Source organism: Canis lupus, chromosome 1, assembly GCF_048164855.1.
Source record: "Canis lupus baileyi chromosome 1, mCanLup2.hap1, whole genome shotgun sequence".
In the NCBI taxonomy this organism is placed as follows: Eukaryota; Metazoa; Chordata; class Mammalia; order Carnivora; family Canidae; genus Canis; species Canis lupus.
The window spans coordinates 58,676,356-58,694,561 of record NC_132838.1 but is presented as its reverse complement, the minus strand read 5'-3'; the positions used below and the strand labels follow the sequence as shown (position 1 = coordinate 58,694,561).

The following is an 18,206-nucleotide window of genomic DNA, read 5'->3' as shown; positions in this document are numbered from 1 at the left end:
TCTTTGTTGTCAGTTTTCAGTGGCCCTTGAGTCCAAATAGTCTTCCTTTCTAAATTTGATGCCTTTACAAACAGTTGTCTTGGGCAGCATTTCCGAGAGCAGCCTATTATAAGTACATATATTTGGAGTCGTTTTGTTGTCCTTATAGTGCTTTTGTTCCAGATGAATGAATAAGATGGCTTTACTCTTTCATTTGGTAATACTTAGATACTGCGTGAGTTCACTAGCATTTTGGTACTGCCTAATATGGAAATTTCTTTTATCATAAGTTTACCTGGTAGGTATTTATTGAATACCTACCTACCTACCTTTGTGAATGCACTGCCCTCAAAAAGCATAAATTTTAGGAGAAATAATACACATATATCACACACACAAATAATTATAACATGAGCTAAAAAGTGAAAGTTACCAAATTTCATCAATTCCATGTTGCATATTTTTTCACATTTTAATATCTGAAATTGAGATTCCTCTTATACTCTTAAAATGATTTTTATAGTACATAAAATAATGGTAGGCCTTGTTATTTATAGTGATTCTGATCTGATAAAATCTAATAGTGCTGTGGACTATTAATATGTAATATGTAAAATACTTTTTGTTTAAAGCTTAACCAATTGTAGTTTTTTGTTTTGGGGTTGGTTTTTTTTTTTTTTTTTTTTTTTGGCTTTGGAATGTGTTTTAGAAATGTATGTTATTGTTTTATTCAGAGATAACTCTTTGATACCCATAAGAATGTATTTACCATTACCTAGATAGCAAATAATATTTTACTCAGTGTTCATAGAAGATACTGAAATGTATTTTTAAGAAGATATTTTATTATTAGAATAGTCTGTGACTGTACAAAGAGTAAACTAATTGACTGCCTTTTTTTTTTTTTTTTTTTTTTGTTAGGGTGGGAAAGAACATGGTGTTCCAATCCTCATTTCTGAGATCCACCCAGGGCAACCTGCTGATCGATGCGGAGGACTACATGTTGGAGATGCTATTCTGGCTGTTAATGGAGTTAACCTAAGGGACACAAAGCATAAAGAAGCTGTAACCATTCTTTCCCAGCAGGTAAGTTCCTTTTATGTAATTAAAATTGGATCTATTGGTTGATTCTTTTTGAATCTACTGAATGTTATACTTCAACTTGAGGCTTCTCAAGTAGTAAAGTGTTTATATGTAGATACCAGTTCCCTTTGATTTGGGCCTTTTATAGAAGACATTTGTCCAGATTTACTGAAAAAGGTCTTATTTGCCTTTTTCCACAGCTCTATAACTTTGAGCAAGTTACTTAAGTCCTCTGCTCTGCTACAGTGCCCTTATCTGAGAGCTGCAAGGATTACGCATGTTAATTCATATAAAGTGCTCAGAACAGGACCTGGTACTCAGAAAGCAAAACATCAGTAATGACTAAAACACTATACAAGTAGATGGTATTATAGAAAAAACAATGCTAGGAGCAGATTGGTTTTAGTGATAAATGTTAGAACTGATGAAAGAGTCCTTAGAAATCATTTAGCCCAACCCTCTTACTTAAAATTAGTAACCTGAGGTTCTTAGGGATTAAATAATTCACTCAAGGTTGCAGAGAAATTAGTAGAGTTGGGATTCATACCCCCAACTCCTGTTTGTTTACTTAAGGTGGACTTTTTGATTTGTTTTTTTCTTCAAGAGTAAGGTTGAAGAAATTAAGAGAAATGTTGATAGTATATTGAGATGTGTTTGGATCATCAGTGTAGAATTGAATCTGAGTTGAAAGTGAATTTATAGCTCGTTTGGTTCAACTACATACGTTGCGTAAATCTCTACAGTATCACTGATTAAATATTTATGTTAAGGGGGGACTTGTTGATGATAAAGTAGTCCATTCTATAGTTGTACATTGCGGTTTTTTTAGAAAGGTCTTCCTCATATTAAGCCTAAAAGCTGGATCCATGACTTCTGCCCACAGACCTAATTCTTTAATCTAGAACTTTACTGAATACCACAGCATTATCCCTCTGTCTCCCCAAAATGGGATGTTTAAAGTATTATCTGCTAAGAGAGATTGAAAAATGTAACCCTAACCTCTTTCAGTTAGTGTTTTCTCAACCCAACTTGGCCACATCCAGTCGTTATAAGAGTGAGATGAATGGCAGCTGTGGTAAAGGAAATACAAAGGGGCAGTCACACGCTTTTTGTTTTGTTTTGTTTTGGTTTTGTTTTGTTTTTGTTTTTCAGTCACATGCTTTTAAAGAAATGCTAAGCATCTATTAAAATTCTGAAACATAACCTTAAACTGCCGAGAATGCATAGTACCAACAGACTGACTTAGTGGCAGTAAAAAAAATCAGAGTTGCAAATGCCAGGCTTGTGTGTAGTGATTGTAGTCTCATTAAATGACTTGGAATGTTTTTTTAAACATAAAATAATCTTTTTTGCTTGAACATAAGTTTTATTAAAGAGTAGCAGTATGAGGCAGGCGTCTTGGTGGCTCAGTCAGTTAAGTGTCTGACTCTTGGTTTCAGCTTAGGTCATGATCTTAGGTTTGTGAGATCGAGCCCCATGTTGGGCTCCACACTCAGCAGGGAGTCTGCGTGAGAGTCTCTCTCTCTGCCTCTCCCTCTGCACCTCCCCCTGGCTTGCATTTTTTCTCTCTCTTTAAAATAAATAAGTAAATCTTAAAGAAAAAAAAGAATAGCAGTACAAATATTCATTTATTTATTTTAAATATTTTTTTAAGTTTATTTTTTAAGTAATCTCTGTCCTCAACATGGGGCTTGAACTCACAACCTGAGATCAATCATCATCTGCTCTTCTGACTGAGCCAGCCAGCAGCCCCCAAATATTACACATTTTGTTTAGTAGAAAGGCCAAGGGCTTTGGAGTAATGTTTTTCTATTTTACATGCTCATCATATTGGGAAAATTATCTGCTCTTTGCAGAATAATTCAGGTTTCTGCCTCATGTAAAAGATACTGCACTGCAATAGAGAAATTTTGAGGATTGAATGATACAGTTTTACACAATTAATAAAATAATTACTTATTAACACTGTAGTACTCAGTGAAAGTTACATAAAGGTTCAAGACCTATTCAGTAAGAAACAAATCATTGTGTAGAGGTTTCTTGAATTAATCAGAGAAAAGTTTGTGTGATGCTCTTAAGTGCGAATTTAGTATCTGACTACTTAGATGGATTTCTTGAATTGCTGTGTCAAGTATAAAATGGCAGAATGACTTTTAAACTGAACATTTGTTCTAAAATTGTGTAAGTTGAGTAGTTAAGCATCCTTTTTAGGTTAGATCTGTTAGCAAAAATACTGTGACCAGTAGAAAGAACTACTGTAATGTTAAAAGGAAATTACTTAGGATTCATGGAGTTGATCTGGATGTAATGACCTCTCTGTGCTTTTCTACCTCTTGAGATTCTAGAATTTCATTATTTGTTGTCTTGAAAGGAGCTACATCTGAGGTCTACATTTTTTCATGCCTGTCACTCATCCCAAGGAATTTGGAAAACCATTTTTGAGTACAATCACAATAACTTGACTTCCCCATTTTCTTTTCTCATTATAGAGAGGAGAGATTGAATTTGAAGTAGTTTATGTGGCTCCTGAAGTGGATTCTGATGATGAAAATGTAGAGTATGAAGATGAGAGTGGACATCGCTACCGTTTGTACCTTGATGAGTTAGAGGGAGGTAGTAATCCTGGAGTTGGTTGCAAAGACACGAGTGGGGAAATCAAAGTGTTGCAAGGTAAAAATTGCTTCAAAAGTTATTATTAATTATTAATAATAAGTTATTATTAATTATTAAGAATTAAGAATGAACAACTGGAGAAAAATCCATTTTAATTGGCTCTCTAAGCCTCAAAAAATTCTGTATGTAAATCTTGGAATAAAAATGGTTAAACCAAAAAAAAAAATGGTTAAACCAGTCCTCATCCTTTTTTAATACAGGATTAAAAAGAAGAGTCTTTTTTCTTTTCCAGTGATCCTTCAAACAAAAGTTTCATAGTAAAGTTCAGCATGTATATACTTAACTGACATTCATAAAATGTTCCACAAAAAAACTCATAAATAAAAAGATGAATATGTGTTTTTTAAAAGTCATTAATGTATTTTTTATTAATAAACTTAAAATACAGAATTTTAGATTTCTTAGTAATACTTTTAATGATGAGGAAATCATCATTAACAGAATGAACAGCTGTCCTTTGCTTGTAATTTTATTGCATTCTGGTCACAAGGCCAAAATTTTATTTACATAGTTCTTCTAGATTCATTTTGTATTTTTATTTATTTACTTTTTTTTTTAAGATTTTATTTATTCATGAGAGACAGAGAGAGAGAGAGAGGCAGAGACACAGGCAGAGGGAGAAGCAGGCTCCACACAGGGAGCCTGATGTGGGACCCGATCCCAGGTCTCCAGGATCACACCCCAGGCTGAGGGCGGTGCTAAACCACTGAGCCACTGGGGCTGCCCTCATTTTGTATTTTAAGACAAGTATATTACCAGTTATTGAACTGCAAGTAATCCTTGAAAAATAAAATTCAAGTTTTCTAGATTCTGAAGTAAAGACTGATATATATGCCTTTTAGAGTGATATATCTTACTGTCATCTTGTGTGTTAATGCAAAAATTCTCTCATGATGCAATGATTTGTAGACTAGTATCAAAGTTAGACCATTGTCTTGTGATTGTTATTAGAATCAGGGTATGTGACCTTGTGACCTTGAGGTATTAGAATCAGGGTATGTGACCTCAGCGGTTTAGCACTGCCCTCAGCCTGGGGTGTGATCCTGGAGACCTGGGATCGGGTCCCACATCAGGCTCCCTGTGTGGAGCCTGCTTCTCCCTCTGCCTGTGTCTCTGCGCCTCTCTCTCTCTCTGTCTCTCATGAATAAATAAAATCTTAAAAAAAAAAAGTAAATAAATACTTAATCAGTGTGCCTGATTTTATAATTGTGTGTCATCTAACCCTGATTGGGTTTAGTTCCTTTGTTATTATTTACACATATTTTAAAGAAAAGTTCTAGCCCTTTTACCTAGAGCAGTAGTTCTTAAATTGTGATATGTGAATCATTGGGGGTCCCTGAGACCCTTGTAGAGAATTAATGAGATAAGAACTGCTCAAATTAGGGGTGCCTGGGTGGCTTAGTCTGTTGTGTCTGACTTCAGCTCAGGCCATGATCTCAGGGTCCTGGGATCGAGCCCCAAATCAGGCCCCCTGCTCAGCAGGGAGTTTGCTTCTCCTGCTCCTCCCTCCCCCATTTGTGTTCTCTCTTTCTCTCAAATAAATAAAATCTAAAAAAAAGAAAACCTGTTCATACTAATGCTAAAACAGTGTGTGTGTGTGTGTGTGTGTGTGTGTGTGTGTTTTCTGAGTTGATATTTACAATGATGGTGCAAAAGCAGTGGGGATAAATACATTTGCCTTAGTATGAATAATGGCAGCGGTACCACAACTGGAGGAATCATTGTTTCTTCCTTGCTATCTGTCTACTCAGGGTAAAAAAAGAAAGAGAAGAAAATGCTAGTTTTATGAAATAGCAAAACTGTTCATTTTATTAAATCTGGGGGGGGGGGTTTAAGATTTTATTTATCAAAAAAAAAAAAGATTTTATTTATCTATTTGATAGAGCAAGAGCAGGGGAAAGGAGTAAAGGGAGAGGGAAAAGCAGACTTCAGCAGGGAGCCTGAAGCGGGGCTCAACCCCAGGACCCCAGGATCATGACCTGAGCCAGAGGCAGACACTCAACTGACTGAGCCACCCAGGCACCCTCATTTTATTAAATCTTGACCCTGGAGTACATGTGTTTTTCATATCGTGTTTTATGAGCTGGGAAGTTTGCATAAAACACTGAGTCTCCATGCTGAACTAAGATGCTACTCTCAAAGAAAAGCATTTAAGTGATTAAGTAAGCCAGCTGAACTGGCCATTTTTTTTCATGGAAGACAATTTTGACTTGAAGAATGACTGACAAATTATTGGTTGTTCAGATTATTGGCAGCCATTTCCTTTAAAAAGAACAAAGGGAGCCCATCACTTCAGGGAAAACAACTGAAGTATATATTGCCAGTGATAAAATTTCAGCTTTCAGGTGACAATTAGAATTTTGTAAAACATTTATCAATCACCATGAACTTGACAGGTTTCCAACACTTGTGTAATAAGATTGGTAGTGATGTTAATAAGTTTTTTTTTTTTTTAATAGTAAAAATGGAATGTCAGCTCGTGGAATAGCTACATAACTCAGGATCTATTATTTTTCAAATGACCAGTGTATGATGTTATAAAATCCTGCGTGGGTAAAATAGCCACTCAAACTGCAAGATAGACAAATGGATTTTAATATAATAGTGTGAACAGTTCAAGGATAACGGTTTCAAATTCTGTGGTGTCAAGTCCAATTTAGGTATATCAAAGAAGAATACTGACAGTATCCGAAAAGCCTATTAAAATTAGTCTTCCCTTTTCCAATTATATATCTTTGTGAGGGTGAATTTTTTTATTTACTTGTAATAGATGGAGCAGAGGCAAATAAGAAAATCAAGAAAATCCAGTTATCTTCTAGAAAGCCAGACTTTAAGGATATTTGCAAAATTGAAAATAATGCTCCTCTTCTGTCTAAATTTTTGGAAAATGGGAGTTATGTTCACCAAGACAAATATGTCATTTACACTAACATTTATTCGGCTTATTTTCATTTTTAACAAAGTAATTTTTTTAGATTTCTCATAAGTTTCAATTACTAATATGGTTACACATCAGTAACCCACATAACATTCATAAACCACATGAAAAAAATACTCTTTGGAGTCCACAATACTTCTTAAGAGTGTAAAGGCATCCTGAAAACAAAAAATGAGAACTTCTGGCATAGAGATACATAGTAAACTGATGAACTGATATTCTTTTGGTAAGCCTGGATTTTATGAATTATCTACACATAGACAGCAGTAGCAACTGTGTCCTCCTCATGCATCTGGAACAAAACTATTGTGGCAGTATGTTAGAACTTTACACTATTGGGCTGCTTTTCCTATGATTTCATTGTCTTTCATCCTTTCTACTATTTTCTATCCGATTTGGAAGGCTTCTTCCCTTCCTTTTTTGGCAGCTGAGGCTAAAAGACTTCTCTGTCACCTGTGTAAATTGCAGACCACTTAAAATGTGACTCATCTAACCAAAATGTATGCTCATATTAACTATTAACAAACTCAAATCACAAAAAAAAAATGTACCTATTGGTTATTGTTTAGCACGTGTCCATACTTCATAGCTCACTAAATAGATGACCTAATCAACTCTGATTTATTTGCAAGCCTAGTGTCTATTCTTTAGATTAACCAAGATTTGTTTTAAACTTTATCTGGACATTGTCTTGTTAAAAACTTAGATATTTAGCAATAAGCTAACATGTGCTTCAGAAGTTAAATAATCTGAAACCAAAATGTAAAAGAAACATATAGTTGACTGTTGAATATGTATTTGTATAAGTAGAATTAATAAGTAGATTTTATAATTGTGTGTCATCTAAGTTTTGTGGAAAGTCTGGTAGGAAATTATATAATATTTTTTGATAGGTCCAATAGAGAATATCAAAAAATCTGTACAGTGTTTGATATCTGCCAGAAGAGGGAAGAATTCCTTTGTCAGAAATTACCTACTTGATTAATTTAGGGCCCCATTATTTGCCTCATTACTGTTATTAATTATAGTGGGCTTTCCTTTGTCTTTGCTCAATAAAGTTATAAGACTCTTTTTAGATTAGAAAGTATATTTTTTTTTCTCTCTCTCTCTTTCTTTCAGGATTTAATAAGAAGGCAGTAACTGATGGACATGAAAATGGAGACCTGGGAACTTCAAGTGAAACTCCTGTAGAAGACAGTGCTTCTAAACTGGACGACCTGCACAGTCTGTATCACAAAAAATCATACTAAATTAGACTGTACCTCTGGACAAGAATGTTGATCAGACTCTTCCGAGTTTGGGGCACTAGGGAAACGGTGACAAAGACTATACAAGATCAAGGGAGGCTTGCAGCCTAAATGAAAGGCGGGTACCTCAGGGCTTCATGTGAACAATTCTAAATGCATAAAACTCCCTGTTTTCTGTGATATACCATAATTAGCTATTGCATGTAAAGCGACTTTGATTTTCTTAAAAATGTAAAGCACCAAAGCATGTGTTTCCCAAAGGGGTATTACTAGGCTCTTAAGTACCAAATGAAGCACTACTGTTTTATTTGGCTCCTTTTCCATTTAGTAGAAGGACCGTGCTAACCGGAATTTTATAAGAAATAGCCTTTAAATACAAGAGAATAAATGAATTCATATTATATATTCCAGAATGTTAAGTGTGGTATTTCAGAGACAGAACTTAATGAATTACAGAAATGTAGGCTTGACTTAATTTTTTTTAACTAAAAGAATGGTTTTAGTTTTTTTTTAATTTATTGTGCATCCTGATATCTAAATCAGTTCTCAATGATCATTTATTGTAATGTTTGCCTTTCAGCTTTATTCAATGCAGTACAAAATAGTTTTCTTTAAGCAATCCTTTATCAATCAATGCTGCACTAGAAATACTTCCTGAAAAGTTATCGTACATTGTCTTTCCTGGTTTTTAAAAGAAATGCAGATGAGTATAAAATATCTGTCCTCAATTATGTTGATCTATGTGCATGGTATTGAAGCATTACATTATTAATGTTTAAACTCTGATTTTTTTTTCTGGGATCCACAAAATACAGTTTTATACATTTTGAGTTGTTCATAAAGTTTGTCTTGTTGTGATAGTCTTGGCACTTAACGATATGTCTTTTCTGGCAGTAAAAGCTCAAATTTATTTGTCAGTTAATTATATGTTTGGTCCACACAGCAGTTTTGTCTCAAAGTATCTTATTCGCCAGTCATCTAAAAAGCTGAGGCACTGATGGGCAAGTTAAGATAGAGATGTTTTGATACAGTAATTATTTTGGTTGACTTTTCATCTCTCAGTGTTTGCCTGACTTAAATCCTCTCATATGCAAACTACAGATTTGTTAGTTCTCTTATCCCAGGATTAAGCATGGAAGGCCTGCTCTCTTACTCTTTGTAGGCCATTGTACGCTGCTGGGGAAAGTGAAAACATTGCATTAAAAGAGGTGATAATTTTGCCAATATCACTGTTTTTTTTTTTTTTTTTTTAAGGATATATGTTTAAGGGACTATTAAGTGGGGGACAAGCCTACAGGGCTTTTAGAGTATTACCAGTATCTTCATGTCTAATATTCTGTTGTTACGTGAACACATTTTTTTGTCTTTCCTAGATGCACTATATATTTGTTCATAGGTAAATCTATATAATGTATATACTTTATTTGGTGGTTTTGCTATTTATAAATTTTATGTTTTAACTATTGCTCATTTATGGTTTGTTTTGGATGGTTTTGTTCATCTGTATATCACCATGTTAGTTTGTAATAGAAATGCACTTCATAGTGTATATTGTTACTGATACTAAAATACCTTGTAGTGTAACGTTGCCTCCCACCAAAAGCTAGTGTTTAATTGTACAACCAGATTAACAAGCTACATGTTATTGTTTGCTCCTGACAAGTTAGGCCTCTTAAAAGAGAGTTTTTTCCTTATGCATTCCCCCTACACCAAACACATATGCCAGGCATGACATGAGATCTGCAGACTGGAGTTGGGTCAGTATATTCATTTGGCCAAAAAAATTTCCACTGTACCATATCTGAAAACATTTTTGTTGTGACCTGAAACCATGTTCTTGCTTTTTTTAAAAACACAGCCTGGGATGGGGTGACCGTGGCATTTTTTTCAGAGAATATCCTTTATTTACTAGACGGGATCCTTAGGAGATATTAGCTAAAACCTTTTGATTTTCAAGAACAATCTAAAAAAGTCCATGAAGAGTTTTTTAAGAATCTTGAATTGGCATTTCTCTGAAGATGCTGTGTAGTATGGATTGTATGGGATGGTTATGACATAAACTCCTTTCAAGGGCTGAAGAGCAGAATGAAATATCTTCAGGCAGTTTAGGATTGCCCAGGTCCGTTCCCTTTTCCTTCCTGCTTCACCTTGGTTTGCAAAGTCTACATGAGAACCCTGTGCTACCGTGAGCTTCCTGGCAGGTATTTAGAAAGTACCCAGTTAAAGGTTATTTTAGACTATATGGTCCCTGGGGGATGAAAATAAGAATTATAGACTAAATGAGAAGCAGTTTTTACATTTTCATGTTTATTGGGAAGAAATTCCTAGCACCCAAGTTTCTAGGACAAAACCAAACAGAAAAGAGAGAACTGTCGGAAAGCCACTATAGTTAAGAAGGAAAAAGAAAAATCTACGAATATGCACACACAGAGGAGCTGAGAAAAAAATGTTCAGCATTGTGAAGGGGGTGTGTTAGTTGTGTACTTACATTTTAGCCTCTAAAATTCTCTTCTGCGGTATGTGTTATGAATATAATGGAGCAACAACATTAGGTTTTGAGGCTTGTTAAAAACGGATTCAAGAGAAATGAAATATGAGTCTTGGTAATTATAACTGAACAGTTGTCAGAAGGTAACACAGCTTGTGCTTGGTGCTGGTTTTAGTCCCCACACGTGGACTTACTTTGTTTTCATGTTGAGAAACCAAATACATTGATTCCTGTATAAGTCACACATTATTTGACATCTTTATTATGTATTCTGTTCCACCTATTCAGTCTTCCACTTAGGGTCGGCCTCAAATCTATAGGATCTATGACAAATGTATTATATCTAGTTAAGTTGAGTTTAATATTTTTTTATTAGCCTGTAAATAAAGATGGCATCTTCTACATTAAAATGGTATGGATCTCATTTTTTAAAAAAATATTTTAAGTGTCTTTCACACTAAATATTTTGGTTTATTTCTAGTAGCTTCTGTCTTTTGTACTAATAGGCCATAAAGTCCATGCAAAGGCTGAAACCTAGTTACGGTAGTGGAACAATTTTTTTATTTTAAGGAATTAGTGGTTTGATCTTAGAACTGTTTATTCTGGGTTAAAAACATGATCATGGTTGGAAGGAACTGTCAGAACAACTGTGGGACCAGTGTTTTGTTGAAATTTAGCAGATGGCAAAGGCTCTAGGCTCTTTGGATTAGTTTTGTGTTACAAATTTTGATAGTCTATGTTGTCAATAACATTGAAACAAATTAGAAAACCAATCCTATTAGAGACCATGTAGGAGGAAATTCTTCCATTTTATCATCTGAGCCTATATAGTTTAAAAGTTTCCAAATTATGTGTAAAATTTTTAGAAACATCTGTAAACATTGTTTCTTTGCTTTAGAAGTTTTACATATGGTCACTTAACAGTCAAGCTAAGAACTAGGTGTAAAATGTGTAGAAATGCCTTTGTTTTGCTAAGGGTGTTTGAGGTCAATCAAGATAAACTTACAAATGGTATTTTACTCTTAGTATTAATGAATATAAATAGTTCAGAAAATTACTTATTGTGAACATTTAGAAATACTTATTTGTTGTCATTGATTAATCTTGATTTAGTCCTGATACAATATGCTGTTTGTCTGTGAGCTTAATTAAGCTCCCAGTTCACTGAGCAGTTTGGAAAAATCTTTTCCCCAGAACTCATCTGTGTAGGATGTTGTTCAATTTATGAAATGTAAAAGATTATTTACATTCTCATTGTAGTCAGTGTTCTGTTTTAGGTGGTTTTGTAACTTTTTTTTAAATTAAAAGTACTGCAAGTTACCATGCACTGTTGGTGCTAAATATCTGTTTGCTAATAAATCATTTTCAGGTGTATTTTGACAGCTGTAGCCGCAGTGGTGGCAGCCAGGAGAATGCATCTCCCAGATTTCCAGCAGGAGGACCATAGTGGCTCCAGGCTCACCCAGCTGCTGCACTCTGAAACCCATCCCAGCTTCTCCAGCTGCTGCCAGCTGATGACTGATCACGACAGGGATACTATGACCTCTTGCCTTGGGCTTGAGGACTCCCTGATGGTCTTACCAGACTCTCGTAGGATTACATTATAATCTAAGTGGCTTTCACCCAACTTTCCTTCCTTTAGCTGAGCTCAGACCTGCATCGGGGTCTGGTTGCTTCCAGCTTCCCGCCAAACCCAGCTTCCTCTCTCTTTTTCCTCACCAGCATTGCTAATAAATCTATTAAACAGCACATCCCTTCGTGGTCTTGGTGCCTGCTTCTTGAAGGACCCAGCCTAACACAAGTAGACCAGGAGTGAGATCCAAGGAAACAGGTTAATAGATCAGGGACTGGCTCATCTCCCACCAGAGGGTGAAGAGGGTGATCTCCAGATCAGTAAGTGGTTGACAAGAGGGATTGGCTCAGTATTTCACAGATAGTGTGCCTGAACCTGTTATCCTTACAAAGGTTTACCTGCAGAGTTCACCTTTGGCTAGTATCCAGCAATTTAGATCTCAGGAGTGTCCTCCCTCTCCCATTCCCTGATTATGGGTGGTTTACTATGCCTGAAACCTTTGTACAAACAATAAGATTTATGTTGAACACCTGCTTTCCTTCTGGGAATATGGAATTTTGATACATGTTTGGTAGAGAGTGCCTGTGTGACTGAGCCCAATAAAAACCCTGGACTCCAGGCTTGCCCAGGCTCAGACAAGCTTCCTTGATGGATAATATTTTATGTATTATACATCATTGCTGGGGGAATTAAGCTCATCCTATGTGACAAGATTCCTTGGAGCTTGTGCCTGGTTTCCTCTGGACTTTGTTCATATGCCCTTCCCTTTGCTGATTTTGCTTGGTGCTCTTTCTCTGTAATATAGTTGCGAGTGCAGCTCTATGCTTAGTCCTGTGGGTCCCTCTAGCACCCCCTCCCTCTGAAACAATAACTGTCCCCATCTACTCTCTTGGCTGCCAGGCCAATAACTAGGCTTAAATCCTAGCACACCCTGGCTGTAGATGTGTTGGGCCTAGTAAGGGAGAAAAGGGACTAAATATCAAAAGTGTAAGAATTAGCTAGCATAAACTGGCAGGTGCCACAGACGTGCTACTGGGATTGAATTTTGAGAGGGATTGATCAAGGGCTAAACACCTGCACCCGTTAAAAGAATTCAAATAGGAAAAAATCCACACCTAAAATATAAGGATACAGAAATTCTGAAGTGAAATGGCAAAGAAGATATCCTGGGCATATATTCTCCAAAGGCTAAAAAATAGTGAAAGGGAATAAAGGGGAAAGGAGAAAAAAAAAATGAGTGGGAAATATCAGAAAGGGAGACAGAACATGAAAGACTCCTAACTCTGGGAAATGAACTAGGGGTGGTGGAACTGGAGGTGGGCAAGGGGTGGGGGTGACTGGGTGGCGGGCACTGACGTGGGCACTTGACGGGATGAGCACTGGGTGTTACTCTATATGTTGGCATATTGAACACCAATAAAAAATAAATTTATAAAAAACAAAAAAATATTCTCCGAAGGCCAGCTGAGGTAATTATTCATATCAGAGAAACTAAGCTTCAAGGGTGGGGGGCGGGGTGGAGTGGGGAGCATTACCAGGGATAGAGAAAACTACTTAAATTCTTAAAGAATCAACTCACTACAAAGTTAAAATAACCCCAACCTTGTATATACCAATTTAAAATAGCTTCAAAATATATAAAGCAAAAAAATAACAGAACCACAAGAAAATTATAAAAAGCCATCCCAGTAGTGGAGGTTGGTTGCAACAAAACTTTCAAAAGAATCTGGGGAGGAAGGAAGATTTGAACAGCAAAAGTAACAAAAGTTACTTAAAAGTTTTACAGTTCAAGGTAAGATGGTATTTGTGAAAGGCCTCTGGCTTATAAATAAGGTAGATGAATGAAACGCTAAGAAGGAAAATTAGATCTACAAAACGTAAAAACAGTTTATGCTTTGGAATGGTAAAATTTGCAACTTGTCAACCTGCCAGCAGGGGGCAGCAGATTCCGACTGTGATATTCTACCGCCTCTGTTAGAGCGGGAAGGTTTGATGAAGATTGTCAAATAAAATACTCTTTATAGAGAGGCTGAGTAAACTGAGAATGAGAAAGTTATATTCCTGGTCCAGGATTAGACGGCCAGTAAGTGGCAGAGGCAGGACTCCAATCCCTCTCTCGATTGTACTTTAACAGGCCACTTTCAAAGGGCGAAAGGGAAATACAGATCAAATGGTCAGCTTTTCAATCTTCCCCAGTAATCTATTTTTTAAAATGGTGCAAGGTTATATGGAGCCTATGATTGATTCAGTTTTGATTTTTTAAAAATGACAGCTGAGCTGGATTTGAATTTCACCAGAAATAGATTTTCTGCAGTTGGGTGACTGAGGAACTCCACGTCGCATGGCAAAGCGTAGGCCATTCCCTCCCCTGCTCCTCAAGTGCACAGGGTTCCCACAGGGTCTTTAGGGAGCAAAGTTGCAGCAGGATATTTGTGACATTTGTGAAGATATCGTTCTCCTTGGTAAGAGCATTTTTACATCTGGCGAGGGCTCGAACAAATGGGTCATCTGCTTCTGAAGGCAGAAAAATAGAACTAAAAAAAAGATCAACTAATTTTGAGGGGAAAAAGAATAGATGAACTGCTGGCTAACTGCTGAAAAAAGAGTAAAGGCAAATGTACAAAATAATAGCAAAAAAAAAAATAACAGAACCACAAGAAAATTATAAAAAGCCATCATGGTAGTGGAGATTGGTTGCAACAAAACTTTCAAAAGAATCTGGGGAGGAAGGAAGATTTGAACAGCAAAAGTAACAAAAGTTACTTAAAAGTTTTACAGTTCAAGGTAAGATGGTATTTGTAAAAGACCTCTGGCTTATAGAAGAACCATTAAAACAGAGGGAACTGAATTGGCGATAAAAGGCTATTTTGTTCAAGTCTATATGAATAAATTTGAGACCTTTTGAAGATAATGTAATTTACCAAAACTGAATGAAGTTTGGGGGCACCTGGGTGGCTCAGTTGGTTAAACGTTTGCCTTCTGCTCAGGTCATGATCCCAGGGTCCTGGGATTGAGTCCCATCTGGAGCCCTGTGCTCAGAGGGGAGCCTGCTTCTCCCTCTCCCTCTGCTGCTCCTGCTCCTCCTGCTTTGTGCTCTCTCTCAAAATCTTAAAAAAAGAAAAACTGAAGTCTTAAAAATCTAAACAGATTTCCATGGAAAAAACTGTCAGTGCTGCCTCCACCCCAAATTACCACAAATACATGGTTTCACAAGCAATGCTACCAAACGTTTTCAGAGCAGTTAATCTCCATGCCTAATGAGAAGAACCTAAAAGGAGAAAAATTGTTTTTGTCAAGCTAATAAAACCCGAAGAAGACTGACACAAAGAAAATGAAAAGACCTAGCTCACAAAAGAACATTAATGCAAACATCCTAAATAAAATGTTATCAACGTGAATTCAGCAGAAGTTGAACATACACCATAACTAAATGTTTAGTATTAGGATATCCAATGATAAAATTAATCATATGACTGGTCTAGAAAGGGGTCCCAGGCAAGAAAATCACTTGCTGCCTTTTTTTTTTTTTTTAAGATTGATTTATCTACTTGAGAGAGGACATGAGCACACAGGAGGAGAGGGAAAGGGAGAAACTTAAGCAGACTCCCCGCTGAGCTCAGAGCCCCACTCAGAGTTGGATCCCATGACTCTGAGGTCATCACCTGAGCTGAAACCAAGAGTTGGACGCTTAACTTACTTGTGCCACCCAGGCGCCCTGAAAATCATTTGCTTCTAGTTCCATAGATGCTGAGAAGTCATTGGTAAAAATTCAACACTAGTTCTTGGTGAGGAAAAAAAAAAAAAGGAATGAGCTTTCTTAATAATATACACCTCAACCTAATCTATTGCTACCCCTGAGCCAGCACCATGCTGAGCAGGAAGGTACTGGAAGCATTTAATACAGTAGGGGAGGGCAGCCCCCATGGCCCAGCAGTTTGGCGCCACCTGCAGCCCAGGGCCTGATCCTGGAGACCCAGGATCGAGTCCCACGTTGGACTCCCTGCATGGAGCCTGCTTCTCCCTCTGCCTGTGTCTCTGCTTCTCTCTGTGTCTGTCATGAATAAATAAATAAAATCTGAAAAAAAAAATAATACGGTAGGGGAGGTATCGCCAATGGAATTAAATGTAAATATTGTAAAGGAAGCTGCAACAGCACTATTGGCAGACAGGATCACATTCCCAGAAAAACTAGGAGAATCACCTAAGAACTACTAGAAACAAAGAAATTTAGCAGCAGTAAAATAGAAGCAGAAACCAAAAGAGAAAAACCATATTTCAGTATCTAAAAATATTAATTTAAAAAATCTGTCCATAATGGCTAATACCAACGGGTGCCCACCACGGGACAGACACCATTCCATGGGTCTTACGTGTATTAGCCCTTATAATCTCCACCACAACCTCAGGAAGTATATCCTATCTCTATCTCCCTAGAAATAAGGAAATGGAGGCAGCGAGGGGTGAAATAACGCTTTCTTGGTCACACAACGAGAGCAGAATCTGAACACAGGCAGTGCAGTTCCAGAACCTCTACTTGTTTCCACTAAGGCCATTTCTCTACTTGATCTGCAAAAGGAGGGAGTGGACCATTTACCATGGCAACAACAGCAAAACACCTACGCATCCCTGAGACAAAAACTGCGCCCTGCTCAGAGGAGAACCCTTTAAAATGTTCTAACCGGCCCCCGGGTGGCTCAGCGGTTTAGCGCCGCCTTGGGCCCAGGGCGGGACCCGGGGTCCTGGGATCGAGTCCCGCATCCGGCTCCCTGCGTGGAGCCTGCTTCTCCCTCTGCCTGTCTCTGCCTCCCTCTGTCTCTCATGAATAAATAAATAAAATCTTAATTAATAAATAAAATGCCCTAACCCTGCAAAAGGAGGTTGAACAAAGGGAGACGGTCACTACGTGTCGTGGGTATAACCGGGTGTGTAACCCGAGTAGGTCAGACGAGGGAGCTGGGCCGAGGAAGGAAGGGGACAGGTGAGCTCGGCGCGATCCCTGACCCGCCAGGGCCATCTGGGCAAGTGCACAGGCCAAGGGGGGCGGGGATACTGGGAGCAGCCGCTGGGGTGAGGCCCGTGGGGCCTGGGTCACCGGGGCGGGTGCGAGGGCCTGGGGCGCGGACACAGAGCCGGGGGAAGGGAAGGGGGGTGGCGGGGGGCCTGGGTCACCGGGTCGGGGGGATGGGGGCGGGGGGACAGAGGGGTCTGGGTCACCGGTCGGGGGGACGGGGGACCTGGGACGGGGGGGAGGGGCGGGGGGGCCTGGGTCACTGGGTCGGGGGATGGGGGGCTGGGTCCTGGGTCACCGGGTCGGGGGCGGGGGACCTGGGTCACCGGGTCGGGGGATGGGGGGGCAGGGTCCTGGGTCACCGGGTCGGGGGATGGGGGGCGGGGGACCTGGGTCACCGGGTCGGGGGACGGGGGGGCGGGGGGGCCTGGGTCACCGGGTCGGGGGCGGGGTGCGGGAGGACCTGCGTGGCCGCGGCCCCCCGGGCAGTTCCAGGGCCGGCTCTTCCCGCCCAGGGGGTGCAGGAGGGGGCCGGGCCCAGGTACAGGGCGGTGTGCGGCGGCCCGGCCGGCTCTGGGGCAGCCACCGGGACTCCTCCAAGATCCGCGGGACGGGCCCGGGGGAGGGGACGCGAGGCCCCGGGCGGGGCGCCTGTCGCCGGGGCCCCCCGGAAAGACCCGGCGGGGCAAGGCGGACACAAGACCGCGGGCCGGTCCTTGCGGACAGGAGGGGGCCTGGGGGGGCGTCAGGCCGGGGCAGCGGCCGGCCCGACCCGAGGCCTCCAGTGTGGCCACAGGGAAAGGCCCTGCGACGACCCCGAGGGAGGCTCAAGTCCTCCGTGGACGGGAGCAGGGCTCCGAAGGCTCGAGGTGGGCCCAGACCGAAGGGCGAAGGGCGGCAGCGCAGGGGGCAGGGGCACCTGGGGCAGGGGCACCTGGGGCAGGGAAGTGAGCGCAGGTGGGAGGGGTGGGCGGGAAGGTGTGCATCTACCCCGGCTGGAGACTGCGGGGGCTGGAGGGGCAGCTGGGCCGCCACACTGGGGGGAAGAGAGCAGCTGGTACTTATTGATCACCTACTGCATGCAGAGGTCACAGCAGCCCTCATAGAATCATTTCCGTCTTAGGGATTAAGAAGTGGGTTTTGAGATCATCAATGTTAAAGGAGAAATAGCAGCATTTTTTAAATGTTAAGTTTATTTCGGTATTTATATCGATTTT

General features: G+C 39.5%; 2 protein-coding genes across 4 annotated transcripts in view; one reads left to right on the top strand and one right to left on the bottom strand.

Annotated features, from left to right (window-relative positions):
* GOPC (golgi associated PDZ and coiled-coil motif containing) overlaps positions 1-12,159 on the top strand; it is a 40,430-nt gene extending 28,271 nt beyond the window's left edge. For 2 of the 3 annotated variants that reach the window (XM_072831637.1, XM_072831641.1), the window contains 3 exons: positions 901-1,065; positions 3,552-3,732; positions 7,793-10,818. In XM_072831637.1, the coding sequence (XP_072687738.1) occupies positions 901-1,065; positions 3,552-3,732; positions 7,793-7,923 (477 nt within the window). In that variant the 3' untranslated portion in view covers positions 7,924-10,818. Of the gene's footprint in view, positions 1-900; positions 1,066-3,551; positions 3,733-7,792; positions 10,819-11,777 lie in introns of those variants that run through there. The other variant, XR_012033626.1, reaches the window with a different exon arrangement.
* Positions 1-18,206, bottom strand: part of DCBLD1 (discoidin, CUB and LCCL domain containing 1) — a 97,703-nt gene that overhangs the window by 8,886 nt on the left and 70,611 nt on the right. The gene's annotated exons all lie outside the window — the stretch shown is intronic.